Genomic DNA, 25868 nt, shown 5'->3' with positions numbered 1-25868 from the left:
TATGCACTCTCCTCTATTAAAGGACCAATAAAGGGGAAGGAGTGTCTGGTAACTTACCTCATTTTGCTTCTCCCAATTCTTTTCTGCACCATTATTTGGAATATTAAAAACTCACTTGCATAACCAGATACTTTTGGTTGAAAGTTTAACAAAAAACCCAACTTTTGAAGGGATACCAAAAACAATTAAACGTATAAATCAGTTACATTTAGAAGCCGCGTTAGAAGCGAATATAAAAAATGTTATATATAGGATCTTTGAATTTTTTTAGTGAGGGAGAAACCCCCTAGTCTGTCACAGCATACTACCTGATGCATTGTATCTTCTACTTTCTTTTAATTTATTTTCAGAATTTGAATTTATCTTTTTCTCATTGAACAGGTAAAAGATCCAAACAGATTCTCCTCACCAGAAATTGGTTGCCGTAGTTTTGGTACTTGTGTGTTTCAGAGATAGACATTGGTTGCTGCATCCTGATCAGAGCCTTCCACCTAAATGGCAATTTCACTTTCTAAGAAACACAATTCAGAAGTCGGAAGCTCGATGCTTCTCCCATAAAGGCAGAAACTCAATGAAATTCATTTTCCATTGACGAGAATCCCTCTTCTTTTAAAATGGGGAAACTGGTTTCTCAAATCATTTATGTTTCATCTCTACTTCCCATCTTGAATCTGCATTTTTAGCACTACAACTTCAGATGTTATGTTACTACGAATACTTCATAATTTTTACTAACTTTTACATTAATCTTACTCAATTTGAAGTTTTGTAGTTTACTCAAATTTATTGTGCTACTAACATCACTAACATTTTTTTCTTATTTATAATCATACCTGCAGACTTCAGACACCCCACAAAATAAAAGCCAACGGACTCCAATTTTTCTCAGCGAAGGAAATTTGAACGCGAAAACGACACCGACGACACATTCAAAGCGATCACGGTTTTTGTGGATTTCTCATAAATCAGTGACAGAGACAAGAGGCCATCACCGTCTGTACATTGTCTGTTCCATTGCTTTGCTCACATCTTTTTTAAACAGTGTGCCTCCTATGGCACTCAAAAGGAGTAGGGACCTGGTCTACCTCCAAATCCCAAAAGAATAAAATAAATAAATAACATGAGAAAAATACAGTGAAATATAAAATAAAACATTAAAGAGGTGGAAGACCAAAGATGGGCTGGTTGGTGATATAATGTGACAAAAGAGTAGCAGCTTTACATAAAAAGACTCGGTTGGTGCTTGGCTTTACAATGTTTGGATTTAAAGCAAAAGCCGCTTTGCAGCAATCTTCTTTGTGAATAGGGCAGGTTATTAAATCAAGGTGAGGACCATATCTTCCTGCATAGGTAGGAGCAGTAGTAGCAATACCTCCATGAATTGACCTAATTGGGTGGGAATCCTAGGCCATACCCATTTGGAAAAACTTGGTGAATTTTGATGAGGCACTTCACTTTTCTATCTTTTAAAATAAGTGTTACCAGTGCACATTTATTGGCCTTCTATTGAATGCTTAATTATCTGCCAGAATGAGACAACCCAAATGTAAATATCTTGATTCTTTTTATCAGAATTTGTAAGTATTTAATTGCTTAGACTGAATCCCATTTAACTTTAGATGAAATATCAAGCTAGATTGGTTTACTTACCCTGATTTTTTATGGCTGGTAGAACGTAATTTTCTCTATCATTTAGAGAAACAATTCACTCTTACCCTTTTATTAACAAAGTTGACCTATACAAAAAATATGCATTTTAGATGAGCGCGAGGTTAACAACCTATTTGTTTTCCTGCCTTCAAGATCTTGGGCTGCATCTAAAAAATACAATATATGTGTGTGTGTAAGCCTAAATTACACTGTCCCCAAATTTTAACAGAAAGCCTAAATGACACTTAATTCAAGCCGATTGGCAATAAGGATTGAACGATCTGGAGAGTTCAAATTGATTCAGATAACTTATTATCATCAACATCTTTTCACCAGAAGAAAATTGGAGAAGGAAAAGCAATTGGAATTTCGAAAATTGGCCCCAATAATATTAATATTTTCTGAGCCAAATTCATAGCAGAAGAACTACAAAATGATCATAACCACGTGGAGTAGATCAATCGTAGAGATGTCGAAGCCACGGTGTTGTTTTGTTTTTTAATACATATATTGGGCACCATGCCCTAGATTTCTCGTAACTTTTGGGCCACGCTATGTTTTTCTTTGTTTGAAAGGAAAAAGGTATTTTAACCTCTTTGTTTTATCCGTTGGACTGTAATTTTACCATGTAACGAACCCTACTAGGAAATAAAGGCAGGGAAATCATGTTAAAATTGTGATTTTGACGTGAAAAATCCTGCTTATGATTTAGTGTAGCGATCATAAATGGAATAAATAAATTAATTTTTATATTAAACTATTCAGTAGGTTATTATATTAGCGGGTATGTATAAAATGTTATCACAAGGCTCATAGTCATTCTTAGTTGTCGTCCGTCTTTCTTTTGACGATAAATCATTTAGCCTGTGTTGTCACTTTTTGCTTTTATTTAGTTAGTTAAGATTCATCTATGACTTTGAAGTTCGGTCTAAGAATTCTCTCTCTCTTTCTCTCTCTCTCTCTCTCTTTGAATGTGTTTTCATTTTTTTCTCTCTTTATTAAGTTTTCTTATACTATTGGACCACTCAAAAATTAAATGATAGATTATCTTTTCAGAATCACCTAACCATCTAACTAGACTGTCTTATCTAACATGATAGATGGTTAAAAGAAAAACAAACTATACTGTCTTATCTAACATGATAAATGGTTAAAAGAAAAACAATGAAAAAAATGTGATGGACATTTTCATCATCGAATATTAATTCACACTTGAGTTAAATGATGCTGGTTAAATGGTTGGGTGACTTTAGATAATTATAATACATACATATAAACTAAGTCTGAGACCAAAATGCAAGATCAGAATCTAATTAGATTCTCGCTGGTTTGGTACCCGAATCAGGATCTGGATTCAAAAATTGCCTACGTTGAATTCAATGACCAGATACATAGGACCCTACTTATACTTAATCTATCAAATGCTTCTCCCGAAGGCAGAATTAGATTAAGAAAAACAAAAACGACCCCCCAGTTTTGTATTCTTGTTTTATGTTCAACATTCCAAGATTTATAAAAATGTATTATTATACAAGTGCAGCACATTGCACAAGTAATCGATGACTTACTTTCGAAGAATGTTAAGTTTCTTCTGTATAATAATCACCGAACTCCCCTTTTCGCGTAGAAGATTCTTTCCCTTTCTCTTGATATCTTCCATAATGGGGCCATAGATGGCCTGAAATTTCTTATGCCTTCATTTCATATATTCCAACCATGTGCATTGTACTACCAACATTCATGTCTACCACTTGGAAACAAGATAGACATTGCCATATGGAACCTTCTGAAAAGCTTCACATGGTAGGGACCGCGTTTACCAAAAAAGTGGTTCCAATATTTATGAATCGCAAAAAGAAAAAAATAAATAAAGGTTGAGCATGATCCGTATAATATTGAAATGGGTGAAGTCCAAAACTCATATAGACCCACCTAATTTTTTGCTCAATTTAATCAATCGGGATGTTTCTGTCATTGTTCAACAAATAACTCTTGATTGATTTCGTTCATATGACTCAAGATTAGGACATCATGCGGACTGGATTGGAATGATCGGTCGTCTCAAAATTAAGATCAACTTATATGATCAACCAGCATTTATTGAATGAGTTTTCATCTTCTCCTCATAATTATAATACATACATATAACAAACCAAATATATATAAACATTAATTAAAAATAAAGAAAACTTGAGGGGTTGATATATGGACAGCCCATTGCCTCTGCCATCCTTTCCTACTGACAGGAGGCCGGCCTGCCGACCTCGGACGGGCCAGCCTCGTGTCAATAGGGGAAGACAGGCTTTCTCGTCTGTTCCTCTTATAAGATGCATATAACCTGCTTCGCAAAAATTTGATCGTGTTGACTACTTTCTTGGGTTCAGCAAGAAATCAGGTTTAGTTCTCCTACAAAATCAGCTCTTCACCTGAGAAGTGCTCCCTTGTCTTAGCTGCTTTTTGGTGTAAAAATAAAACTGCACTTTGTCTATCCCCATTCCCATGACCTCAAACTTGATTGAGACCGTCTGCCAGAGGAAGAAGCAAAGCTGATACACTCTTCATTTGCTCCCTGTGGAGAATCCATGTCAGGTAAAAAGAAAGGAACTTGGGGAGACGAATCTTGGGGTTATCAACTTGATTGGCTTGGACAGTATGTGATGCCCATGTGTAAAGATTATAGACTTGTTTATGTAGAACATTTCTGTGATTGAAGAATTTGTGCATCTCCTTTTAGGAAGCCGACATGTTGCCACCAAAATTCTGTGTTCCTCATGTTTCTGTCACTCATGGTGGCAGGAACCTTCTCAAGTTTCGGGGACTTGTAGAAACGGAGCCCTTATCTCAATAGGCACAGCATAGCTAGTGGCGTCGATCGAAGTTTGATTTCAATGGATGCTATTCTTTTCAACTTTTCAACTATTATAAAAGACGGAGTCACGGAGATGGAGTAGAAGAGATTCCAAAATAGTCCTACCCTACCTGGGATTAAATTAAAAAATGTTGGGGGGCTTTGGCAAAGAAACCGAACCGCTATTCACGGATGCGAGAAAGTTGTGGGTAGATAGACTTTACCAACATGTGATCATTCATTTCATCACTCAAATTACTGAAATTTTCATTCGGGCACAGATTGCCTTATTTATGTATTGACACTTCAATAGTTTTTCCTTATTTATATATGGGTGCCCATTAAAGTTTAAAACATAAAAATATTAGTGCCCCTTAACCAGAAATTTCTTGCTCTATTAACAAAGTTGCAGCATTATCAAGCACTGTCAAAGAGTGCAGATCTTTGAGACTCCTGACCAGCGGGGCAGGAGCCAAAATATTTGTTACTGTAGGGATTCTGATTGGAGATGATAATTATCAAAATTTTCTTTATTTCCTCCAACCCTTACTGACCAGCGTTTGTTTTTGCTAAGCCCCTTTCCCTCTTATCCTGGACACCTAATTTTAATTATTTTGTAATCAGTTTTGAAAAATATGTATTTAGATAATAAGACCAAAACAGATTTTCTTGTGAATAACCTTGCGGATGCCAGGTTATCACTCACTTATGAAAAACAGGTTTTGCCGAAATGAGTTTTGACATGCAAAACTCATAATTTATATCATTCAAACGCACCTTAAATAGCGTTTTGGAAGCAAAACCATTTTTTTTTACCTCCACAAATTGGTTCTAGGTGTCATCTAAACAACCCTAAGAGTGTTAGTAATTAAAAAAAAAAAAAGTTGCATGTAAACAAAACGCCATTTACCTAAAAACTCAAAAAAAAAAAAGTCCATTATTAGCATGAACTTCGCTTTTAAGCTTCTCAGATTGGCAATCTCCATTATAATAGAATGAAAAGCATACTAATGTTCCATCCAAGCCTGTTTCGTTTTTCAAATGTGTAGCCAATAAGAGCCTTAACTCTCTGTGGTCTCTGGACGGATATTTATTGTCTAGGCTAATGAATGAAACAAGCGACTTGCGAACTTCTCACCTCTCTCGACTCCACTTGTCGAGAGGCTGTTCTGTTTCAGGCTCACAAGATAGACTGTGAGTCTGTGACCAACACAAACGGATAATGAAAAAGTCGGAAATCGAACATGGGTATGCTTTTTGTTGGGTTTATGTTATCAATTTTGACATTTATCTTCTGACCATGAAGATTCCGTGCAGGATTGAACTTATACCATCAGCCTTCAAAACTGAAGATCGTACCGAGTTCCATATCATATGTGCAAACCGTCCACTTTTATTACAAGGTTGGAGTAGTTGCAGGGTTTTTCTATGAAAAGATATTGCAAGTTTTGCATCGTTGAAGATGATTGACCAAGTGAAAATTTAAAGTGATGGAAGTTCATCTACACGACAGGTAAGGATGGATGGTTGGAGACCAATGCCCATAAAAGAAAAAGAAAAAAACCGTAAAGCATGTTCTGCCGTAATATGCTTCCATGTCAACCTCTTGGATTACGTGGATAGAAAGCGTCGGCGTTTTAGTGCTAAAATTTCCTATTCTTCAAGTGATGGAGACTTTGGAAGTTCAGTTTTTTGCTGCATCTTGATTTAAAAGGTCCAGAAAGAAATAAGTATCCAGGTCAAAAGGTTGGAGTAAACGAGCACGTAGCTTCTTTTTTTTTTTTAACTGTAAAGATTCTACACAACTGGTTAGGTACATTCGCTTAAAGTCTCCAAGGTAAGGATCTAAATCGCTTTAAGGCTAAAGCAGACTGCGGGGAAACTTTCTTGAAGGGCAAGGAAAGAGTGAATTGGAAAGTGCTACATTGAGAAACAGGGTTTGTTGGTTGATGGGTAGTGTCTTGAAATGTTTGAGAAAATGCCATTGGATCGTAAGATGTTCCATGATATGTATTGGGAATATCGGACACTGCCGCTTTGTACCACCAACTTATGATCTTTCGGAAGCTTCAAAATGTAGCCTTAGGATGAGTTGTAGCTTGCGCTTGAGAAAGATAATTGCAAGAATTTTCATTTGAAAGTTGTTTTAACCGATCTTCTTCAATTTGGGCCGTCGTCTTCTGGAGTTTGTCTCGCAACCCAGATTAGTTGACAGAGCATGTTCATCAATATCTGAATATTTGTTTCACAGGCTGAGCAAACAGCATCTTGACGTGGTTTCTGGGACTTCCGGATGTTGGTTTTCGATGGGTAGTTCTTGCAGCTAGTTCAAATGGTTGGCCTTTTATAAATTCATGGTGAACTGTGGTCTATGTGTGCCGAGATCGGTGGTTGGTAGAGAGACAAAGAGAGATTTTTTACATCCTTATCATCACCAAACTGGTTTGCTGTGAGATTGGATGGGAAGTGGAGATATGGGTGATTGACAGCGTCTTTTCAACTCTCTGTCTCTCTCTCTCTCTGAAATGGGGAGCCTGTTGTTACATTGTTTTTCTTTCTACAGCAAAGGAGAATCAACACGCTTCCTCTACTCTTCCTTCCCACTCCTCTTCAGGCATCCAACTTTCCCTTTCGTTTTTCTTGATGACCCACCTGGCCAAATTCTCCATTTATTCATCAGACCAACTTTATTCCTTTCCTTATACTGTAAGGGTCTCCCTTTTCCTCTTAAAACATAAATTTGGACAGAAATTTGTGTCTTCTTGTGCATTTCCGAGACTAGGTGTTTACCAATTTGGATGCTGATTGGTGATTCTTGTTGTAGTTTTGTCATCGCATTCAGTTTCTCAGAGTTCGGTTTGAGATCAACAAAAAGTTTTGGTTTTTGGAATAGCGACCATGCCGTTCGGATTCTTATCTGCGTGGAACAAGAGGAGAAGAAGCAAATCTCACGATCTCAGCGATCCGTGTACGTTTATTTCTCATCCATTACTAGATTATCAGAATTCTTCTGAACTTTGTCCAAATATTTTTGTCGTAGGATTTTCAGTAAGGCTAGGCAAAATGGATTCTTTCAATTGTTTATAGTCTTTGAAAATTTATGCTTTATCTTTTATCATGAATATTTTTGTCGTTTAGGGATATACAAACCTTTGGAATATTGGCAACTCAATCATGGAGTTACCTCCACTGCTAAGAAGAGACATAGCGGTTCTGTGTTTACTTTCAAAGAAATGGAAGAAGCTACCCTATCATTCAATGATGAAAACTTGCTAGGAAAAGGTGGATTTGGGCGCGTATACAAAGGAATCTTGCGGTCTGGGCAGGTATGCAATCAGCTAAATGGAAGATCGTTCAATTGAATGCCGCTGTATATGGCTATTAGGTGGTAATTAAGCCCTATAGTTTTAGTAGTAAGTTCCAACTGCTGAAATATCTCCTGCATGCTAGTGTTATTAACTGATAAAAAGACACAATATCGTGCATGCCAGTTTTGTTTGTATCTGAGTGCTAAAGGTGGTCATTCCTACAGCCACAGATGAATGTTTCAAGGGTTTTCAGCCTTCCAAATGAAACAAAAGAAAAACCTTTTTCTAAGTGGTAACAAGTTTACGAGTCTACCAAGACTAAGGCATCACAGTGTATCTGTATGTACTGCACCCATCTTTCACATCCCATCTGCTGCGTCGCGTACGAGTATAAAAGTTACATCACAGAGAAAAATTTTGAATCCTTGAAAGGATCTTCAAACCTGATTAATGTTTGACATGCGTTCTCTGCCATCTTTTTGGCTCAATGTCATGAAAAAAATACTCAATGAGGAGGATGGATGGATCACTTCCACTTTGGCAATTGAGAACTGTTAACCGCGTAGTTAAACTGGCGAAAATGAGGAAAAAGGGAAAAAACGAGGCATCTCTGAAACATATCCAAATAATTCCAAGAGTTTATGGCCTAATGGCTTATAGTCGTTCTAGCCTGCATTCAGTTTCAGATTTCCATGCCCTACCATCTTGTTATGATGCCTTTTCTCTTTCATGTTACTAATTTGTGACTGTCAAATGTTACTGCCTTTTTCTGTTTAATCATGGATGAAGTTTGTGGTGACATCGATGACAGGTTCCTGATTTTTTCCTTTTGGTTGGTTGAACATTTAATATTCATTGAAGGCTGTAGCAATAAAGAAAATGGAGCTGCCATCAAGTAAGGAAGCAGATGGAGAACGAGAATTTAGAGTAGAAGTTGATCTCTTGAGCAGGCTGGATCACCCAAACCTGGTTGCTCTTATTGGTTATTGTGCAGACGGGAAGCATCGTTTCCTGGTTTATGAATATATGCACAATGGAAACCTGCAAGATCACTTGAATGGTGACGTACATTTCCAATGTGCTCCTTTTCCTGTTTCTTCCATTAGGCCGTTTAACTCAAGTCATCTATTTCATCGACCAAGGTACTAGAAGAGAGAAGTTGGATTGGCCATTGAGACTCAAAGTAGCATTTGGAGCTGCAAGAGGACTTGCCTATCTCCATTCCAGTGCTCCCCTGGGATTCCCTATTGTGCACAGAGATTTCAAATCCACCAACATCCTTTTGGATGAAGACTATGAAGTCAAGGTAGTTATAAGATATGTTTTAGCTTTTAATATCTGTAAAAGTTACATGACCAGATGCCAATTGTCTCACAGATTTCAGATTTTGGCCTAGCTAAGTTGATGCATGAGGGGCAAGAATTATATGTCACAAGAGTGCTCGGTACTTTTGGCTATTTCGATCCGGAGTACACAGCAGTATGTAGACAAATCTTATTCCACTTCGATTTTGGTAATAGTGTTTAATTTACAAAATGTTGCCTTTTCCCTCATTGGTATTTATCGTGCTATTTTTTTGTGCATAAAATTTCAAGGCTCTGCCATTTTTTAAGTGCGGTCTGTTCAGCAAAACCCTGCTTCTATGTATATCTTTCTTTTGAGAGATGTTTGAAGTTTTCAGAACCCCATGGATTATATAGAAGAGAATCTGTTATTAGTAAATAAACCATTTCTTAAATATCACATTTTTCAGGGAAGACATTAATGACGGCCTAATATTAAATACATAAATAAGATCATATATTATCCATCTCATATCACATGAGCCTTATTCGTCTTAATGTTGTTCCAGACAGGAAAACTTACGATTCAGAGTGATGTATATGCATTTGGAATAGTTCTCCTGGAACTGCTGACTGGTCGGAAAGCGGTGGATTTGAACCAGGGACCAAATGAACAAAGCCTTGTACTACAGGTATACCGTTTCTTGTACATTCTGAGAGTTCCACTATTTGAGTTCTTTGCAACTACTCATTGAGATGGTCCTGAAAACTCCAGGTAAGACGCATGCTGAATGACCGGAAGAAGTTGTATAAAGTGATCGATCCTGATCTTAATAGGGGATCATACACCTTCGAATCTGTTGCAATGTTTGCAAACCTTGCATCTCGATGTATACGTATTGACAGTAGTGAAAGACCAACGATGATAGACTGTGTCAGGGAACTTCAAAAGATATTCTACAATAACTCAAAGGCGTCGGGCTTCTCTTCCGTGAACCTTTGATGTCTCATATTGAATATTGTATTATGAGGTCTGCATGTTGGGCTTTTGTATAATTTAAATTAAACAGCATCATGTGATGCACATGTAAGATAAGCTGTCTATTTGTCTATAAAAAGCGAACGGATGGAACTGGATCCAAGTTCATTATGAAATTTAAATTGACAAACCGAGTTGACATAGTAATAGTTCTCCATATTCATGCTTCCAAACCTTGCTAGACAGTAATACCTGAAGCCATCAATTCCACACATCATGACACTGTCCTGAATGTCCAAGTACTCAGCCTCATTAATCCTTTTCTAGATTAACAGGCAACCGAGTTGCATTATTCACAAGCTAACAAATTCATTTTCTTCGTACCAAATAACATTGTGAAGCATGCAAGAAAAATTCTTCTTTGCCTAGTCATTTGAAAATCCGTTTTTGGGTCACTACAGCACCTGTACTGTGCCTGAGAATAGAGTAACTTATGAAGCCTGGGCAGCAAAACTGATCTTGTAACTTAAACTAAGGAAATGATTTCACGCAGATTGCAAGGAGCACTTGCACTATAATGTGAACACATTTGAGGGCGTTCCTAAAAAGCTTGGTTGAGACACACCGTTATATTTATATATAACAGGGATGTGTGGACAGGATGCTGCTGAAGTGTAGCATCCAAGCCAATTATTTCCATGACAATGAACGTCTTCAACAATGCTTCTGCCAGCACACCATTTAGATGTATAAGGTCCTTGGAGTTGGAATGTCTGTCTCTCCCTCTGAAATGGAAGCAAATGAACTTGACACCTATAACCTAAAAATACTGGTAGAACTCTGAAGTCTAAACACACTCTAAAATAACGGCACTGGCAAAGTGACACCACAAAAAAGGGACTTTTACTGATGCAACAAAAACACTCAAACGTTCAAGAGCACTGAATTATGGAAGGGAAAAGAATTATGCAATGAAGCATTGAAACAAACAAATAAGTTATAACTATACCGGTCAGACCACTTAACCTGAATCCTCAGTTTAAATCCCGGAAGACCAACCCTTCCTTCGACTATCCAACAAAAAAAAAGGAGGGAAGGGCCTTCCAGAAATAGATATTTTCTTTCCTTCAATGGCCTAAAGCATTGGTAGACATTCACAACCTTTGACTAAAAGCTGAAGTGTACGTGATTCATGCATTATTTATTAACAAACTTTCTGAACTACTGATGTACACATTATTTATTACCAAGTAAAATAATGTGTGCAAGAGAAATTAAGCATGTAAGTGTTCACAAACATACAGCTGGTAACAATCTTAAGGCAAGGTAGTTTCAAGTACAATCGAACTTAATAGGAGAAAGAAACCACTATATTCCAAGATCAACCTGTCATGCAGTCATAACTCATGTATACTAGCCAAAAAATGTCTATAAAAAAACGGGAAATGTTTGAGCCAGAAGACTACCAGTGAATCTATGATTGACTAGCTGATCATTCTTTCATTTATTAATCATGTATCAGAAATCCTTGATCAGCATGGACGAACAGTAATAGGCGAACCTATGATGCAGTCATAGCTCATGCATACTAGCCAAAAGAATGTTTATGAAAAGACAGGGAACATTTGAGCCAGAAAAGTACCAGTAAATCTATGATTGACTGGCTGATCATTCTTTCATGTATTGATCATGTATCAGAAACCGTTGGTCTGCAGGAATGGACAGTACAACTATCCCAGTTCACCAGCAAAAGTGAAAAGAAGCTGTGATGGGGACCAAAGCAAATCACGCTCATCTTCAAAAAATTATTAATATGAAAAAGTTCATGGTCGTTCATTAGCTAAACAATAAATTTTGCTATGCAAACTAGGGGCATCAGGTAACCTTTTTCTTGCAATATATTGTACCTTATTCATAAAATATCCATATAAGCAGATGAACTTCAGGTGTCACAATCATGCATAATTCAGAGGTTTCATAAGCTGTTTGCACCTATTGGCAAACAGGGTATAGGCACTCATATCTAAGATGCTGTTCTCTTCACATTTCTATGTGGACCTAATGACATAAAAAAGAAGGGTTTTAAACCACATGAATTTCTGTCAAAAGTTTCAGAAGTGAAGTCTAAAAAAATGAAACTAGACTATCTAGACTATGAAGTTGATTTCCTTTGGGCTTGCCAAAGCAAAAGGTCCTGAATTTCAAGAAGCCAGCTGCAACCAACCATGTAAAACATGATGCAGCAATAGAAAGATGCAAAAGCCTTTTTTTACCTATTTTCTTGTCTATAAAAGAATAAAAAAATAAAACTCAATTTTTTTGTTACACTGAGCTGTGTTGTAATTTGTTCACTACCTTCATATACACTGAGGAGATTTGAGTCTACAGTGGATCTATAAGTTGTCGAGTCTTTGCAGGCAAAGCCAGTCTCTTATACATCAAGTGTTTGCGTCGCTGAAAACTCAACAGGGACAAGAGACTGTCTGTTCTGACAACATTATAACCAGCCTTGCTATACATGCTAAGAGGCGCAGTATCAATCAGCCTGCAATGCAAGTATATCTCGCTGGCTCCCAACTGAGGTGCAAGTTCCTCTGATGCCTTCAATAGATGGCGGCCAATTCCCCTTCTGAAAAAAAGATAAAATTACAGTAAGATTAGAGAGCCCTAGTTCTCATAAGCATCAATGAAAAAGCTGGAAATTTTCAAAATTTCTAGTTGTGAAGACATAGTGCCATTCGTCATGGTTATCAATCTCCATTATCCAATAATATAAATATAGTGTAGACCATTACAGCTAATGATTCCAAAATGTGAATCGTGAAGTTATAAACATATAACAATATGGATTCGCACACAGGTTCTTGAAGATGAAATGTTTTACGGCAACATCAGCTCACTCTGGGGCGCACGCTAAAGCATCTTTCAGATAGAAAACGTAAAAATTGAACTGTTGAAGAAATGCATGAGAGTGAGGAAGGAGAAAAGACAAACAAACAGAAGTAGCGCATTGCGAAACCAAAAGACTCAATTACTTACAACAATTAATAACTTCAAGCTGATAGGTTCTGATTACTGAAGTTCGCTGTATAATGGACTTGATGGTTCATTTAATCATCTTCCACTATAAGTTAAAGCCCTCGGTATAAAAATCTATTGAAGCCCACTCATTTATGAAGAAAAGCAAAAGAACTCTTTCGCCGAGGCAGATAAAGCCACGGCAAAAGTAAACATTTTGCCATAGTTCAATTCTTTTAAAAATTGTTTAACAAGATAATAAAAGCATACACAAAAGGCTCATATGCAAATATATAAATTGAAGAATTAGCACCATTCAAGCTTTCCTTGTCACTCCAAATAGATTGACCCAAAATGAAGGAGCAAAAGAACACCGCCCAATTAATCACGATGGCGATTGCAGAAATAATTACCAATATGGAAACAATTAATCTACTGAATTAAGATTCCTCAAATGGGTGACCTAGCAAAACCACTCTTCTCAATGAGAGCCCCACCCCATCGCGCATACCTTCGAAGCTCTTTCCTGACGGACATATTACAAAGATACGGCGACCCTCTCGGCGGCGTCGGCGTGGGGGGATTAGCGTTAGCCCCTCTCCGATCGAACGATATCTCGACGGTTCCCGCAAGCTCCATCTCCCCGTTCCCTGTTCCATAAAAGCCTACGAGCGTGGCGGCATGAGGAATCACTGCCCTTCTCTCCATCACATGTTGCCTCACCACCACCTTCAACAATGGAGTATAAGTAAATTGTGCCCACGACAATTCAGCGAACGAATCCGCGAGCAGTTCAACGGTCTTGTCTATCTCCTCCGCAGCCATGAGCCTAATCTGCAAAAGCCCATGACCTAATTCTTGAACATACAAGAAGTTCTCCAAAATTCTCAGTTTCCGCAAATCTTCTTCATCCAAGAACCCGTTCACTCTCTTGAGTTTGAGAACATCGAAACTTGAGGTCCTGGTCTTATTCTCCGAAGCCTGTGGATCAGAGAAGTCTGAATCTGATGCGGATGAGGGAAGGGGAGGGAAGAAGTGGAAATGGGGGGTTGAGGGCTGAGAGAGAAAAGATGGTGGTTTCTTGTGTAACAGACAAGTGGGTCGCCTGGTTTCGTTCTGTGATGAAGGTGCAAGCGTCCGAATTGCAAAGGAACCGATGACTTGGGGAGCGGTAAGTGAGAAGAAGGGATTGCAGCCTCTAAGCAGCAGGAAGACAGAGTTGCGGCCATAGTAAAACTTATTTCCCGCTCAGAAGTGACGAGAGACTGCGCGTCGCGCTTTCATCGTTATCTTCGGTAGAGACTAAAGAGAGAGAGAGAGAGACGTAGATGTGGTTCTGGATACGAGCGAGAGAGAGGTGGAAAATGGTCGGACCGATTGTGTGTACCCCCCAGCCGATTTGCACCGGAATGTGACCAATTGTGGTGACCCCGCTGGCTCGGAGATTAGCTCTGTTGGTTGTGTGCGCCGATAAAAATATTGTTAGAAATGAATAATAATAATTTCTTCGATAGAATGGAAATTGTTTTATTTGGAGTAATATCGCTATTTCAATTGTCCACTTATAAAAAATCTCAATGAATTCAAAGAAGGAATATTGTTTTGGAGGGTTGAGAGCAACATTGAGAGGTCGTTTGATGGCTACATGACACAAGTAGGTCTAATCAAAATTTTCATCAAACCCTGTCCAAGACAGGTTGGACACGGTGACAACTAGAAGTATAAATTGTTTTTTTTGTTTCATTATGTTCTGAGTTAATCCTTAAAACAGACACCACAGAACACTCTTCCTCTCTCGTCCCCCCGACTAAGCATAGGCATCGGGTCAGGCCGCTGCCGGGTACCCGGTATCCGGCCCGCCACGGGCTCGAGCTTGCTGCTGTGATCGTCGGTGGCCTGACAAGTCCGACATTATTATTATAGTATTATTCTTTTTTACAAAAATGAACTTAGGTAAGTTAGGGTTTTGGACTTTTTGTTGTAAAAAGTTTCATTCCCGTCATGGAGACTGCCTCCTCCCATCCTCCTCCTCGTCCCTTGGCTGCCTCCTTTGGTCCTCCCCCGTCGCCGTTGTCGCTGTGAAGGTCCAACTTTTTTTGATGATTTTTTTTTCTACCCGTTAGGGCTTCTTCTATCACGCTCCTCTCCCTCGCTACCGCCTCTTCATCACGCTCTCCATTGCTTCTCGTTATCATCGCAACCAGTTAATCATTTTTTCATTTCATCACTGGATTTTGCATTCCAATCGATTGTCCACCACAACCACTCGATCGAGAAGGAGGAGAAGAAAGAAGAAATAATAAGGATATGCCTCTGTCATCTCATTCAAGCAGAAAAATTCTTGCCTACACTAAAATCCTTTGAAGTTCTTATCTGCCTACCTTGGAAGCTTCCATCTGCAACTTGTTTTGCCCTGTGAAATGCTGACAACTATTGTGAGAAACAGGCCCGACCCAAAAAAGCCCAGCCCATCTCACCCAAAAGCCCGACTAAGCCCGCCCGGCCCATTAACAATTGGGTCGGACCGGGCTTCGAGCATTAACCGAAGCACGAGGCCCGAAATTACATTGGCCCGGCCCGGCCCGATGCCCAACCCTACCTGCGACGACCACGACCCCCGACCCCAAGCACTCGACGCCATCTCCTTCTCCTCCATCTCTGCCCCCATCTCTGCTGCCTTTCTCCTCGCCTCCGCCCCCAGCTGCCTTTCTCCTCCATCTCCGCCCCAAGCTGCCCTAACCCTTCCTATTTCTCTCCTTCTCCTCCGTCTCCCGAGCTGCCCTAGCCCTTTCTGTTTTTCTCCTTCTCCTCTGTCTCCACTGGAGGGCGATCACCGCAGTGTCGCTTGCAGCTTCTCAGTGAGCGTCTTCGAGCAACCCCTCAGCAGGGCGTCTTCCAGCGGCTCCTGTGCAGCAGCTTTGAGCAAGGCAGGGTGACCATCTGCATTCCAGGTACCGGTCTATTCCCATCTCTCTCTCTCTCCCTCTCTCTATTGTTCGATTCTACTATCAATGGTAGCTAAAGCCCCTTTTGTATTTGTTGCAAATGGCAACAATTGGGTTACTGGATTTGGGTTTTTTTACTACTGAATGGAAGATTTCCCAAAATGTTTGTAGAAAAGCATGACCAAAATCTTGCATCCTGATCAGCACAGTGTGAACTGTGAAATGTCTGTGCACATGTATGTTGTATATTTATTTGAGTCTAACATCAACGAGATCACCTTTTGCTTTCAAGATCTCAGTATTGCAAAGAATTTGATATTATTTGCTGACCCCATGGCCAGCACTTTGTCTGTAGTTTCCAAAGCTTTTCTTGAATATCCACTTAGGCCAAGCAAGCCTAAAATCAAAGCCTTCCATGACACAATGTCATCCTGAACCATCTTCAAAAATAAAGAGTTGTTTTTGTCAAATATGATATCATCATGGTGCCTTCCTGTATATAATACTCTGGGTAGTCATCCAAATAATCATTCTTTTGGTTATTGAAAAATTATGCATGATGTGTACCCCAAGCCATCCTTTTCATGTTTAAATATGAATTTGACCTTCTTTGTAAAGTTTAAGTTATTTTTTTGTATTGACAGAAAAAATGGTCTTCTCCTGATTGACTAATTTTATTAAAATGGTTCCCTTTTTGTCTTTAATTTTGATAAATCATGCAGGTTTGTGGCATCGGAGCTAGCAACTGACATAATTGTAGTTGTCGAAGAAGTGAAATTTCATTTGCACAAGGTATTGAATTTTTTGTCCGTTTCAATAAATTTTATTGCTTTTCAGATGGGCATCTACGCCAATATTGATGGTCCAACAATATCAATGAACATCATTATATTTTTTAAATTGCTAATGAATATGTTTGATTGTTGCTATTTTTTACTCATTTAGTTCTGTGCCAAAATATATCTATAAGATATTGTCATTGTATTTGACCTGACCAAGGTCTAAGTAGAAGAGGCCCCTTGTCTCTTTACGAGTTGGATGTCTTACTCAATATAACAGATTTGGGTCGGGTGGACTGGTTAGGACGTTGTAATAAACCCACCCAATTTTGAGGTATATATATTGAAGAAGGGATTTCATTAAACCCTAATCGCAGACATAGATACCTCTTTTAGAAGTTGGGCATATGAGTGCATGTGTAGAAGAGAATGTGTGTGAGTTGAGCTAACACATTATCGGGTCTTTTTGTAGAACAAAAGTTTTCTACCTTGAATGTCTGCAGGAGGCCGAGTATAGTATACATGAACATAGCTTTATATGGATGAGACATTAATCCAAACATAGACCTCGACCTCAAAGATCTTTTTTGAATAGATCTCTTCATTTACTAGATTATCCCGTGCTTATTATCATGGTCTGACAATATTCAATCTCATCTTTCTGTGCCCTTATGTTGATATATTGAAGATGTATATTATGTTGATTTGCATTTGTCTGATCCCAATTGGACAATTTTGTTTACACTTATAGTTACCTTATCAAGTTGTAGTGCTCTCCTTCAGTCCTTGGAAACATTTTAATGTTAGATATTATTTCAGTGATAAGCTTGTGTTTCATTCTAGTTTTCCTTTTTTTTTTTTTTGATCAAGATCCTGATGATGATTTAACTATTTCCCGACACCGAATATTTTGCACTTCCAATGTTTTTTCAGATAAGCAAATCTCCAGTTTTTAAAGCAATGCTGGAGAATGACATGGAAGAAAGCAAGCGTGGCACCATCAAGATAGTGGATGTTTCCTATTACGTGTTGCGCTCTCTCGTGTAAACAGCTGATGCCTTCTTTGATGAACAAATGGCTTACGAGCTCTTAATAGTGGCAGAGAAGTATGAAGTGAAGCATCTAAAGGTTGTTTGTGAGAAGTTCAACACATTATCTAAGCTAAAACGAAACCTTATATTCTGGAGCTGCATTGTAGAGATATTTTTTGTTTTTTTTTTATAGAAAAAATTTGAATTTCATTTGCTTATATAGAGAGTTTTTGGTTTTACCGGTTAATGTACCATGGTTATTTCCGATTCCTCATCCATTGTCTCATGTCAGCTGTTCAGCAGCTTTCAACAAGTATAGACATAATTCATTAAAAAACCATAAACAAGTGATTTCTGGTTTTGAAATTATATGTAAAACGTAGGCTTCATCTGAATCTCTATGACTATGAGTTCGACCCCGAACATTGAAGTGTGTGCTTGAGTGCTCAAATGACTAAAATACCCATGATGAGAAAAAGTGAAAATTATATTAAAAAAATGAAAATGTATCTCACAGAGTGACGCATTAACTAGAGAAAGGTCTAATGCATGAGATGAACGTCTAAGGAAGGAAAAATGACAAAACATGGACCAGGTGTATAAGAAGAAAGTACAATCTCTTTTCACGTGGCTTTTTAAACATTCCTTTTTTTATTTATTTACTTGTATATTTGTCTTTTTTTTCTTTTTAAATATTGTCATGTTAACAAATATGATAGTCAAAACTTATTAGAGAAGATACAAACATTGGATAGAATAGATAGTTCGAACAAAACATAAAAACAAACATCAATCAGGACAAACAAAACAGACAGATTGGACCGGACCGGACAGAAACAAACATTAGACAAAACGGACAGAACAGACATATATAAAACAAACGCCGGACAAAAAGAATGTAGTGTTTTGTTGTTAAAGTAATCAAATGGTGAACAATGAACATTATTGTCTATGTGGATAGGACAGTAGTAGTGTAATGGACAGAACGTCATGTCTATCATATCTTAATGGACAGCAATCAAACGACCTTTGAGGGTAAAAACATCTATCCTCAAAAACACTCGCAAAGTTGTAAGAATAGCCTCCCAGTGACCTTTTAACTCAAACTTAATAGATTGAGAACTAATATATTTACTTAATTCATGGATTTACCAAGAAAAACATAAAATGTTGGCAGAACTATGATTACATTTTGGCAAATGTTACTATCTAGATGATAGTGATTTCTTTCTTGTATAAGATGATTCAAATCACTATCGGGAGCCAAAAATTTACAAAAGAAAATTAGAAAAGTTAAAGTGGGGCGTGTTCCCATCTTAAGTTCCTAGTAAAGTTAAAAGATGAACGATGATGATGGCACACATATAGAATACTTGAACAAGAAAATATCTGTTCCGCACACACGGTCCGTCTCGTGGATGGACGTAGGGCTGTTCAACGAGTCGAGCTACTCGAACTCGACTCGTTTAACTCGACTCGTATGTTTAAACGAGCCGCTTATTTAGTTAAACGAGTCGAGCTCGAGTTGATGAGCCGACTCGTTTAATTAATCGAGTCGAGTTCGAGTTCATGTAAGTGAACTCGTTAAAGCTCGAATCGGCTCGATTATTTAGTGAACCGGTTTTTTTAAAACCGGTTCAGATGAAAAAGCGTCAAAGCGGGACGCGGTTTAGGGTTTCCTCATTTCATTTTCGTTCTCGAATCTCACTTCTCCCTCTCTTTTGAAGTTTTCGCTCTCTCCGACTCTCCCTCTCTTGCCAGTCGCCCCTCGATCTCTCCGACTTCATCAACTCTTCTCTTCTCTAGTTCTCTCGTCCGGGATTCTCCGACGTCTGCAGGAGGAACCACCGAACCAGTCGTCCGCGGGCCGTGTCCGTGGGCCACTTCAGCCTTCAAGGTCAGCCGGCTGCTCCGCCTTCGATTTCATCTGTTTTTTACCCCATTTCTTGTTGGATTCCTAACACATTTGTGATCTAAGTGTATAACAACTGATTTGAATGTTAACACATCGTCTCTAGTGCAGATTCAAGTTTAGAGGGCGTCCCTCGATCTTCCTCTTCGGTTCTCTTCGATGGATCCGACAGTCCGGCAGCGAGCGGGTATTTGCTCCTCCGGTTGATTCCGTGAATCGGTAGGGCTCTCTCTCTCTCTCCGGTTGCTACCTCAATATGCTAGTCCTCTGCTCTTGTTTTTGGGTTTTCTGTTTCGTCACTAAAGTTCTGCCTCCCGCCCTGCTTCACTGTGCTTCTTCTCCGCAGTCCGCCCGCCTGTGCTCTGTGCTTTGGTTTCCCTGCGAGGCAGCGTCAGTGTACTCGCCGTGGCCGCTTTCATCTTTGGAAAGGCGGAGGCGAAGGAGCGCCTCCCTCCCGAGCTTATCCCACGCAACGTCGTGCTCTATCAGCCTTCTGCAACAAGGTTAAAGGTGAACCCACGGAATTTTACTTCTCTTACACTGTTCCGGTAGATTTTTTATGTGCACCGATTTTGCATAACGTTGGAACGTATAGTTTTAAGTTGGTTTTAAGTTGATCGTTCTTGATGTTCTTTTAGTGTGTTTGTTTATTTGTTTTGGGTGTTTTAATGTGATATTTCAAAACTAATGTTGATATTCATGACATTGGTTTTTATCCCTCTCTGTGAAACTGTTGCTTGATTGTTTTTCCTGTCATGGATTTTGTTGTGTTACCTGCAGTTTGATTATTTACAAATAGAAAGAATTAGTATGCCATATTCTTTTTGCAGAAAAGGGCCTCAAAACTCTTACAAATTTGTAGCATATGATGGTATTTCAATCATGTTTTTCGTTGCAAATCTGATGCCCTTTTTAATTGGGGTTGGGAAGTGTTCATGCTATTTGAGGAATTTATATTTTGTTATTGGAACTTATTTTATGTACTCAGTAGATTTTTTTTTGTAACTTTATACAATTTAAATTTTATGATTGGATGTTCTCCTCACTGGATTTTTCTTTCCTTCTTGTTTCTTTGTGCATTTGCGCATGCACGTGATTTTTTTAGGCAATGGGAGGTTTTCCACAATGATCTTTATCTCTGCTAGCAGGGACTGCGGATGATCTTATAACCATTCCCTCGTTGCTAATTGTCATCCTAGGGTGTGCACTTGACTGCCAGTGAACTTAAGATGTGTTCACATGCCTTTGGCTGCTAGCTGACTTGAAACTCTTTCCTTATCAGGGAGAGTCAAACCTGACTGAACTTCCTAGTTTGTGTATGAGATAAATCCAGATATTAGAAACACAAAAACCATTAGCATCAGCTTATGGACACTATTGTTGAAGGACTTTCCACCATGAAGTGATTTAATGGTTTTGAGTCTTTTGACAATAACATAATTGCAATTTTTTTATTGCATTTCTAATTCCAATAGGTATTTGATTGAGAACTTGCGAGTTATTAAATTTTCCTTGTAATATAGGGTACTGGTTCATCATTTTTGTTTCAAGTTCCTTTTTCTTTGTTTTGGGTAGATGGTCATTTATAACAATTTCAATTAATTATTTTTCTGAATTCATTTATAAATTGTCTTCATGTAAATTGTAAAGTTTGTCTTTAGAATGATGTTTAAAATTCTGAGGTTTGGTTTTTATTTTGGTTATAGTGGATACCTCAAGACTGTATTATCCCGGACGGGCAAATTTCCCAAGTCTGCTAGGCTAATGTGGTATGTAGTTTGAGTCGAGATCCAACCAATAAAAGCTTTGCGGCTGCTTTTATAAATATACTTAGATTCTTGTTTACAGTCACACTAGTTCAGTTTATATGTCTGTCAAAATATTTCAGTTCATGTCTTATGCTTTCAAATAACATACCATTTTCTTCCATGTTGCATGATTGTGATCATGTGAGCATAATAGAATGAGATTCTAGTCTACCCACCTCAGGTATCTCATTATGATGATTGAACAATCTTCTTGTTTGATTAGACGTAACTGGTAATATGCTTGTTGATGAGTAATTTCTTTTCATGTTCAAATAGGAGAATAGCTTGAGCAGGAGGGAAAATTACTAGTTTGAAGAATGACAAATTTAGGAAGCTCGAGCATTAATAAGGGCAAACAAGTATGTGATTCGAGACCGAGTTCAGATGATGTCCCAAATGGAGTACATTCCTCTAATGAAACTCCTATAGATTCGCAAGACCCTGACTATGAAGGGGTTTCAATAGATGCTCATGAAGTACGTATAAGTGGTGCAAAAAGGTCAAGGTCAAAGACTTCTACAATATGGAATGATTTTGACGAGGTTGTTATAAATTGTATCAAAAAAGGAAAATGTAAATACTGCAGTGCACTATTTTCGATAAGTGAAGGAGGCTCTACATCATCAATGAGAAGACACAAATGTTTGACACGTTGTGCTAACACAAAGCAAACGACTTTAAGTTTTAAATCTGGGACTACTTCAGATGTCACGAAGAAGCTTATGGAAATTGGTTCCAACATTGATGCTCAAGCAATAAGAGAGTTAATTGCAAAACTAGTGGCAACCGGAGAACATGCTTTTTCCATAGTGGATAATTGTTGGTTTAGGTTCATTCTTAGGCTTGGTTTTCCTAATTGGGTGCCAGTTTCAAGAACGACAGTTAAGAGAGATGTCATGAAATTATATGAAGATGAAAAGAAGAAATTACTTCTTGTCTTCAAGGGTGTTGAGAAGATTGCTTTGACTACAGATATGTGGACATCAAACCAACAACTTGGATATTTGGCATTAACAGCACATTTCATTGATAAAGATTGGAAGATGCAACAACGTATCATTAACTTTACCGAAGTTGAGCCACCTCATACTGGGTTAGTTTTAGCAAATGTAATTGCTAAACATCTTGCAGAGTGGGAGATTAAAAAGAAAATAATATCTATTACAGTTGACAACGCTTCATCAAATGATGTTCTTGTCAGAAAATTAAAAGAAAACATGGAAAAGAGCGGCATCAACTTGTATCATGGAGGTAAATTTTTTCATGTGCGATGTTGTGCACATATTTTGAATATAATGGTACAAGATGGATTGAGTGCCATTAAGGATGAAATCATTAGCATTAGAGAGGCAGTTAAATATATCAAAGTTTCACCTTCAAGACTCCATGGTTTTGCAGCTGCAGCTAGAGAGTTGGATCTTTCAACGTCAAAGAAGTTAGTGTTAGATGTACCAACTCGATGGAATTCAACATATTTTATGTTGGAAAGAGCTCTTTTATATAAAGATGCTTTTGCAAGATATAGCATGGAAGACCCAGGTTTGGTATGGTTGCTTGGACCCGAGGATTGGGAAAAAATTGCAGTGATATGTGGTTTTCTTCGTGTTTTTTATTCAGTGTCGACCCTATTTTCTGGGTCATCTTATGCAACAACAAACTTATATTTTCTTGAAATTTGGAGAGTTCAAGCAATATTGCAGGAAAAAGTTGAAAGTGAAGGTGGGTTTATGAAGGCAATGGCAGTGAAAATGAAGGACAAATTTGATAAATATTGGAAATCCTGTAACTTGATCATGATTATTGCATCCATATTAGATCCACGCGTGAAACTCACATTATCAGAACTTGTCTTTTCAAGAATTTACCAATCAAGAGAAGAAAGGGAAGAACAAATGCAAATGGTAAAACAATCTTTACAAGATGTATATCAAAGTTACATTCAAAGAAATGAAGTGGATGTCAATATTTCTACTGCTTCAACTAATTCCTCTAGTATTCAAAGTCGAGAGAGTCAAGACACCCTACAATGTGGAATAGATCTATTTTTTAACTTGTTAGGTAAAGCTGAGAATGTTGCTTTTCAGGTCACCAAATCTGAGATAGACACATATTTGGAGGACGGATTGATTAAGCATGATAATAATGGTGATGCTTTTTCTTTCAATCTTTTGCAATGGTGGAAGGATAAGGAATCTAAGTATCGAATTCTTTCACAAATGGCACGTGATTTGTTGTCAATTCCAATAACTTCTGTTGCTTCAGAAAGAGCTTTCAGTACAGGAGGTCGAATTGTTAATGATAGTCGTAGTTCATTGGTGCCAAAAACAGTTGAAGTTTTGGTTTGTTTGGGTAATTGGGTAAAGAATGATGGTGATCCAATGCATGAAGTTGTAACACAAGTAAGTATATTTTGAATAAATTGTATTCATTAAATATTTTGTGAATCATTTGTTAATTGACTATATGTATTTCTTTCAGGTTGAGGATGAATCAAGTGAATATATATCATTAGAATGATTCAAGTTGCCTCTTGGTAATGCCTTTTTTTTTGTTGTTTTGTTTTCTTCTTTTTCTTGATCTAATGTGATTCTAGTGTCTGTTTCAGTTGCCTCTTGTAGTTTTTCTTAATCTTTTTCTGTGTACGGGTTTTATTCATTTGCTTATTGTTCTAGTGTCTGTTTCAGATGGAAAACTTCTTTCTTCATTTGCTTTCAGGTTTTATTCATTTGATCTAATGTGATTCAAAAGGGTATGTTAATCGAGCCTTTAACGAGCTCCAAAAGGATGGGCCACCTCAATTCTAGATAATATTCTGAACACTGTGTACTGAATTCACAATTTGCATTCAGTTTTGCTTCTTGATGTTCTTATTGCTTAGTGAATGGTGGAAGACTGGAAGTACATAGCAGTTGAACCCATCTTGTTTTATGCAAGTAGTCACATATGTAAATGTCGTAACACGGTAACAGGTTGCCAAAATTCTTTACCCGTCCAACTGGTTTGAATTTAACCTTTATTGTTTTCTGAACTTCATTCTTTTGATTGGTCAGGCTGCAATGATTGATCAGCCATGCAAAATACAAATGAGGTATGAAATCAAGGTCGATAAATGTTGGATTGTCTGCATGTCTTCGATAAACCCCATATTGGTTTACATTTCTGATAAGAATGTGATTCATGTAGGAATGATCTTTCTTCAATCCTTTTTATTCATACTATCCAATTCTGCATGCTTATTGATTCCTATTTGCTATTTAGGTGGATCCGAGGTATAGGAGTACATCACCATATTTTTTATTTTTATCTTTTATTTTATCCCGTAACCGAGAAATGAATTGCTCTTGTGATGTGATCCTAGCATGACAGACTTAGTCGCCTCCTACAGTCTTTGGTCCCACGATGCTTTGGCTTGCTATACAGTTTGAATTGGAATTTTTATAACTTGCCATATAGTTTTACAATTATCCTTGTACTTTTATGTTTGTGGTTGTTTTCCGGTGAATTTCTACGGTTTCTGTCAATAACGTGCTATGGAAGAGTGGTTAACCTTTTAGAGGTGTGTGCGAGTTTTATTGGTGTCAATGAATTTGTAAGCATTTTGACTGACATAGGTTTGGTTTTTCTGTGTTTTCACAGGTTGCATTTTAGAAGTCTCTGCTGGTTGTGTTATTCTGAATCTCTGATGGAGACATATAGATGTGGATGCTAATTTGGTGTGCAGTTCTTGTGGAGATGGGCTGTTTGGAAACTTGGTTTAACCATTGAAATGGACTTGGTTCCAGGAGATCAGTGGCCAAAAACGGACTGGGTTGGCTTTGTCAAGCGTTTGTGACTTCTGTTTAGGCGCTGATTGTTTATGCTATTACTCTTAAAATGAACACAACAATGGCTACTATGGGCACCATTCATTCTGTTTTGCTTGTATGTTTGCAGTCATTGCTTGTATGTATAATGTATCACGAACTTGAAATTTTCCACTATGCGTCTATGCCCCTCAGACTGTTCTTGCTGAGATCTCGAACTTGATACAGTCATTGCTTGTATGTATAATGTATTCCAAAAATTGTTGACAATCTGAACATAATTAATGCCAGGTGGTTTTATATATCTTTTTGATGAAACTGTTAGCAGTAATACAATTGGTTTGATTTGATTCAGTAAACGAGTTAAACGAGTCGAGTTCGACTATTGGTTTAATTCTTAAACGTTAAACGAGTTAAACGAGTCAAGCTCGACTAAACGAGTTAAACGAGTTGAGCTCGACTATTAAACAATTAAACATTAAATGAGTTAAACGAGCCGAGCTC

General features: G+C 37.9%; 2 protein-coding genes across 2 annotated transcripts; one reads left to right on the top strand and one right to left on the bottom strand.

Annotated features, from left to right (window-relative positions):
• The first annotated feature begins 6081 nt into the window (after window positions 1–6081).
• Window positions 6082–10852, top strand: LOC116251169 (probable serine/threonine-protein kinase PBL28). Its single transcript, XM_031625276.2, has 8 exons — window positions 6082–7204; window positions 7323–7466; window positions 7637–7824; window positions 8668–8866; window positions 8949–9112; window positions 9184–9285; window positions 9659–9781; window positions 9865–10852. The coding sequence occupies exons 2-8, from the start codon at window positions 7397–7399 to the stop codon at window positions 10090–10092; spliced, it is 1074 nt and encodes a 357-aa protein (XP_031481136.1). The 5' UTR covers window positions 6082–7204; window positions 7323–7396; the 3' UTR covers window positions 10093–10852.
• A 1520-nt stretch (window positions 10853–12372) lies between these two features.
• On the bottom strand, window positions 12373–15754 carry LOC116250366 (uncharacterized). The gene is made up of 4 exons (XM_050076791.1): window positions 15686–15754; window positions 14931–14982; window positions 13598–14333; window positions 12373–12697 (listed from the first exon to the last, which is right to left on the bottom strand). The coding sequence occupies exons 1-4, from the start codon at window positions 15752–15754 to the stop codon at window positions 12451–12453; spliced, it is 1104 nt and encodes a 367-aa protein (XP_049932748.1). The 3' UTR covers window positions 12373–12450.
• Between the last annotated feature and the right edge of the window lie 10114 nt (window positions 15755–25868).

Source organism: Nymphaea colorata, chromosome 3, assembly GCF_008831285.2.
Source record: "Nymphaea colorata isolate Beijing-Zhang1983 chromosome 3, ASM883128v2, whole genome shotgun sequence".
NCBI lineage: Eukaryota > Viridiplantae > Streptophyta > Magnoliopsida > Nymphaeales > Nymphaeaceae > Nymphaea > Nymphaea colorata.
This window is presented reverse-complemented; position numbering and strand designations above follow the sequence as displayed.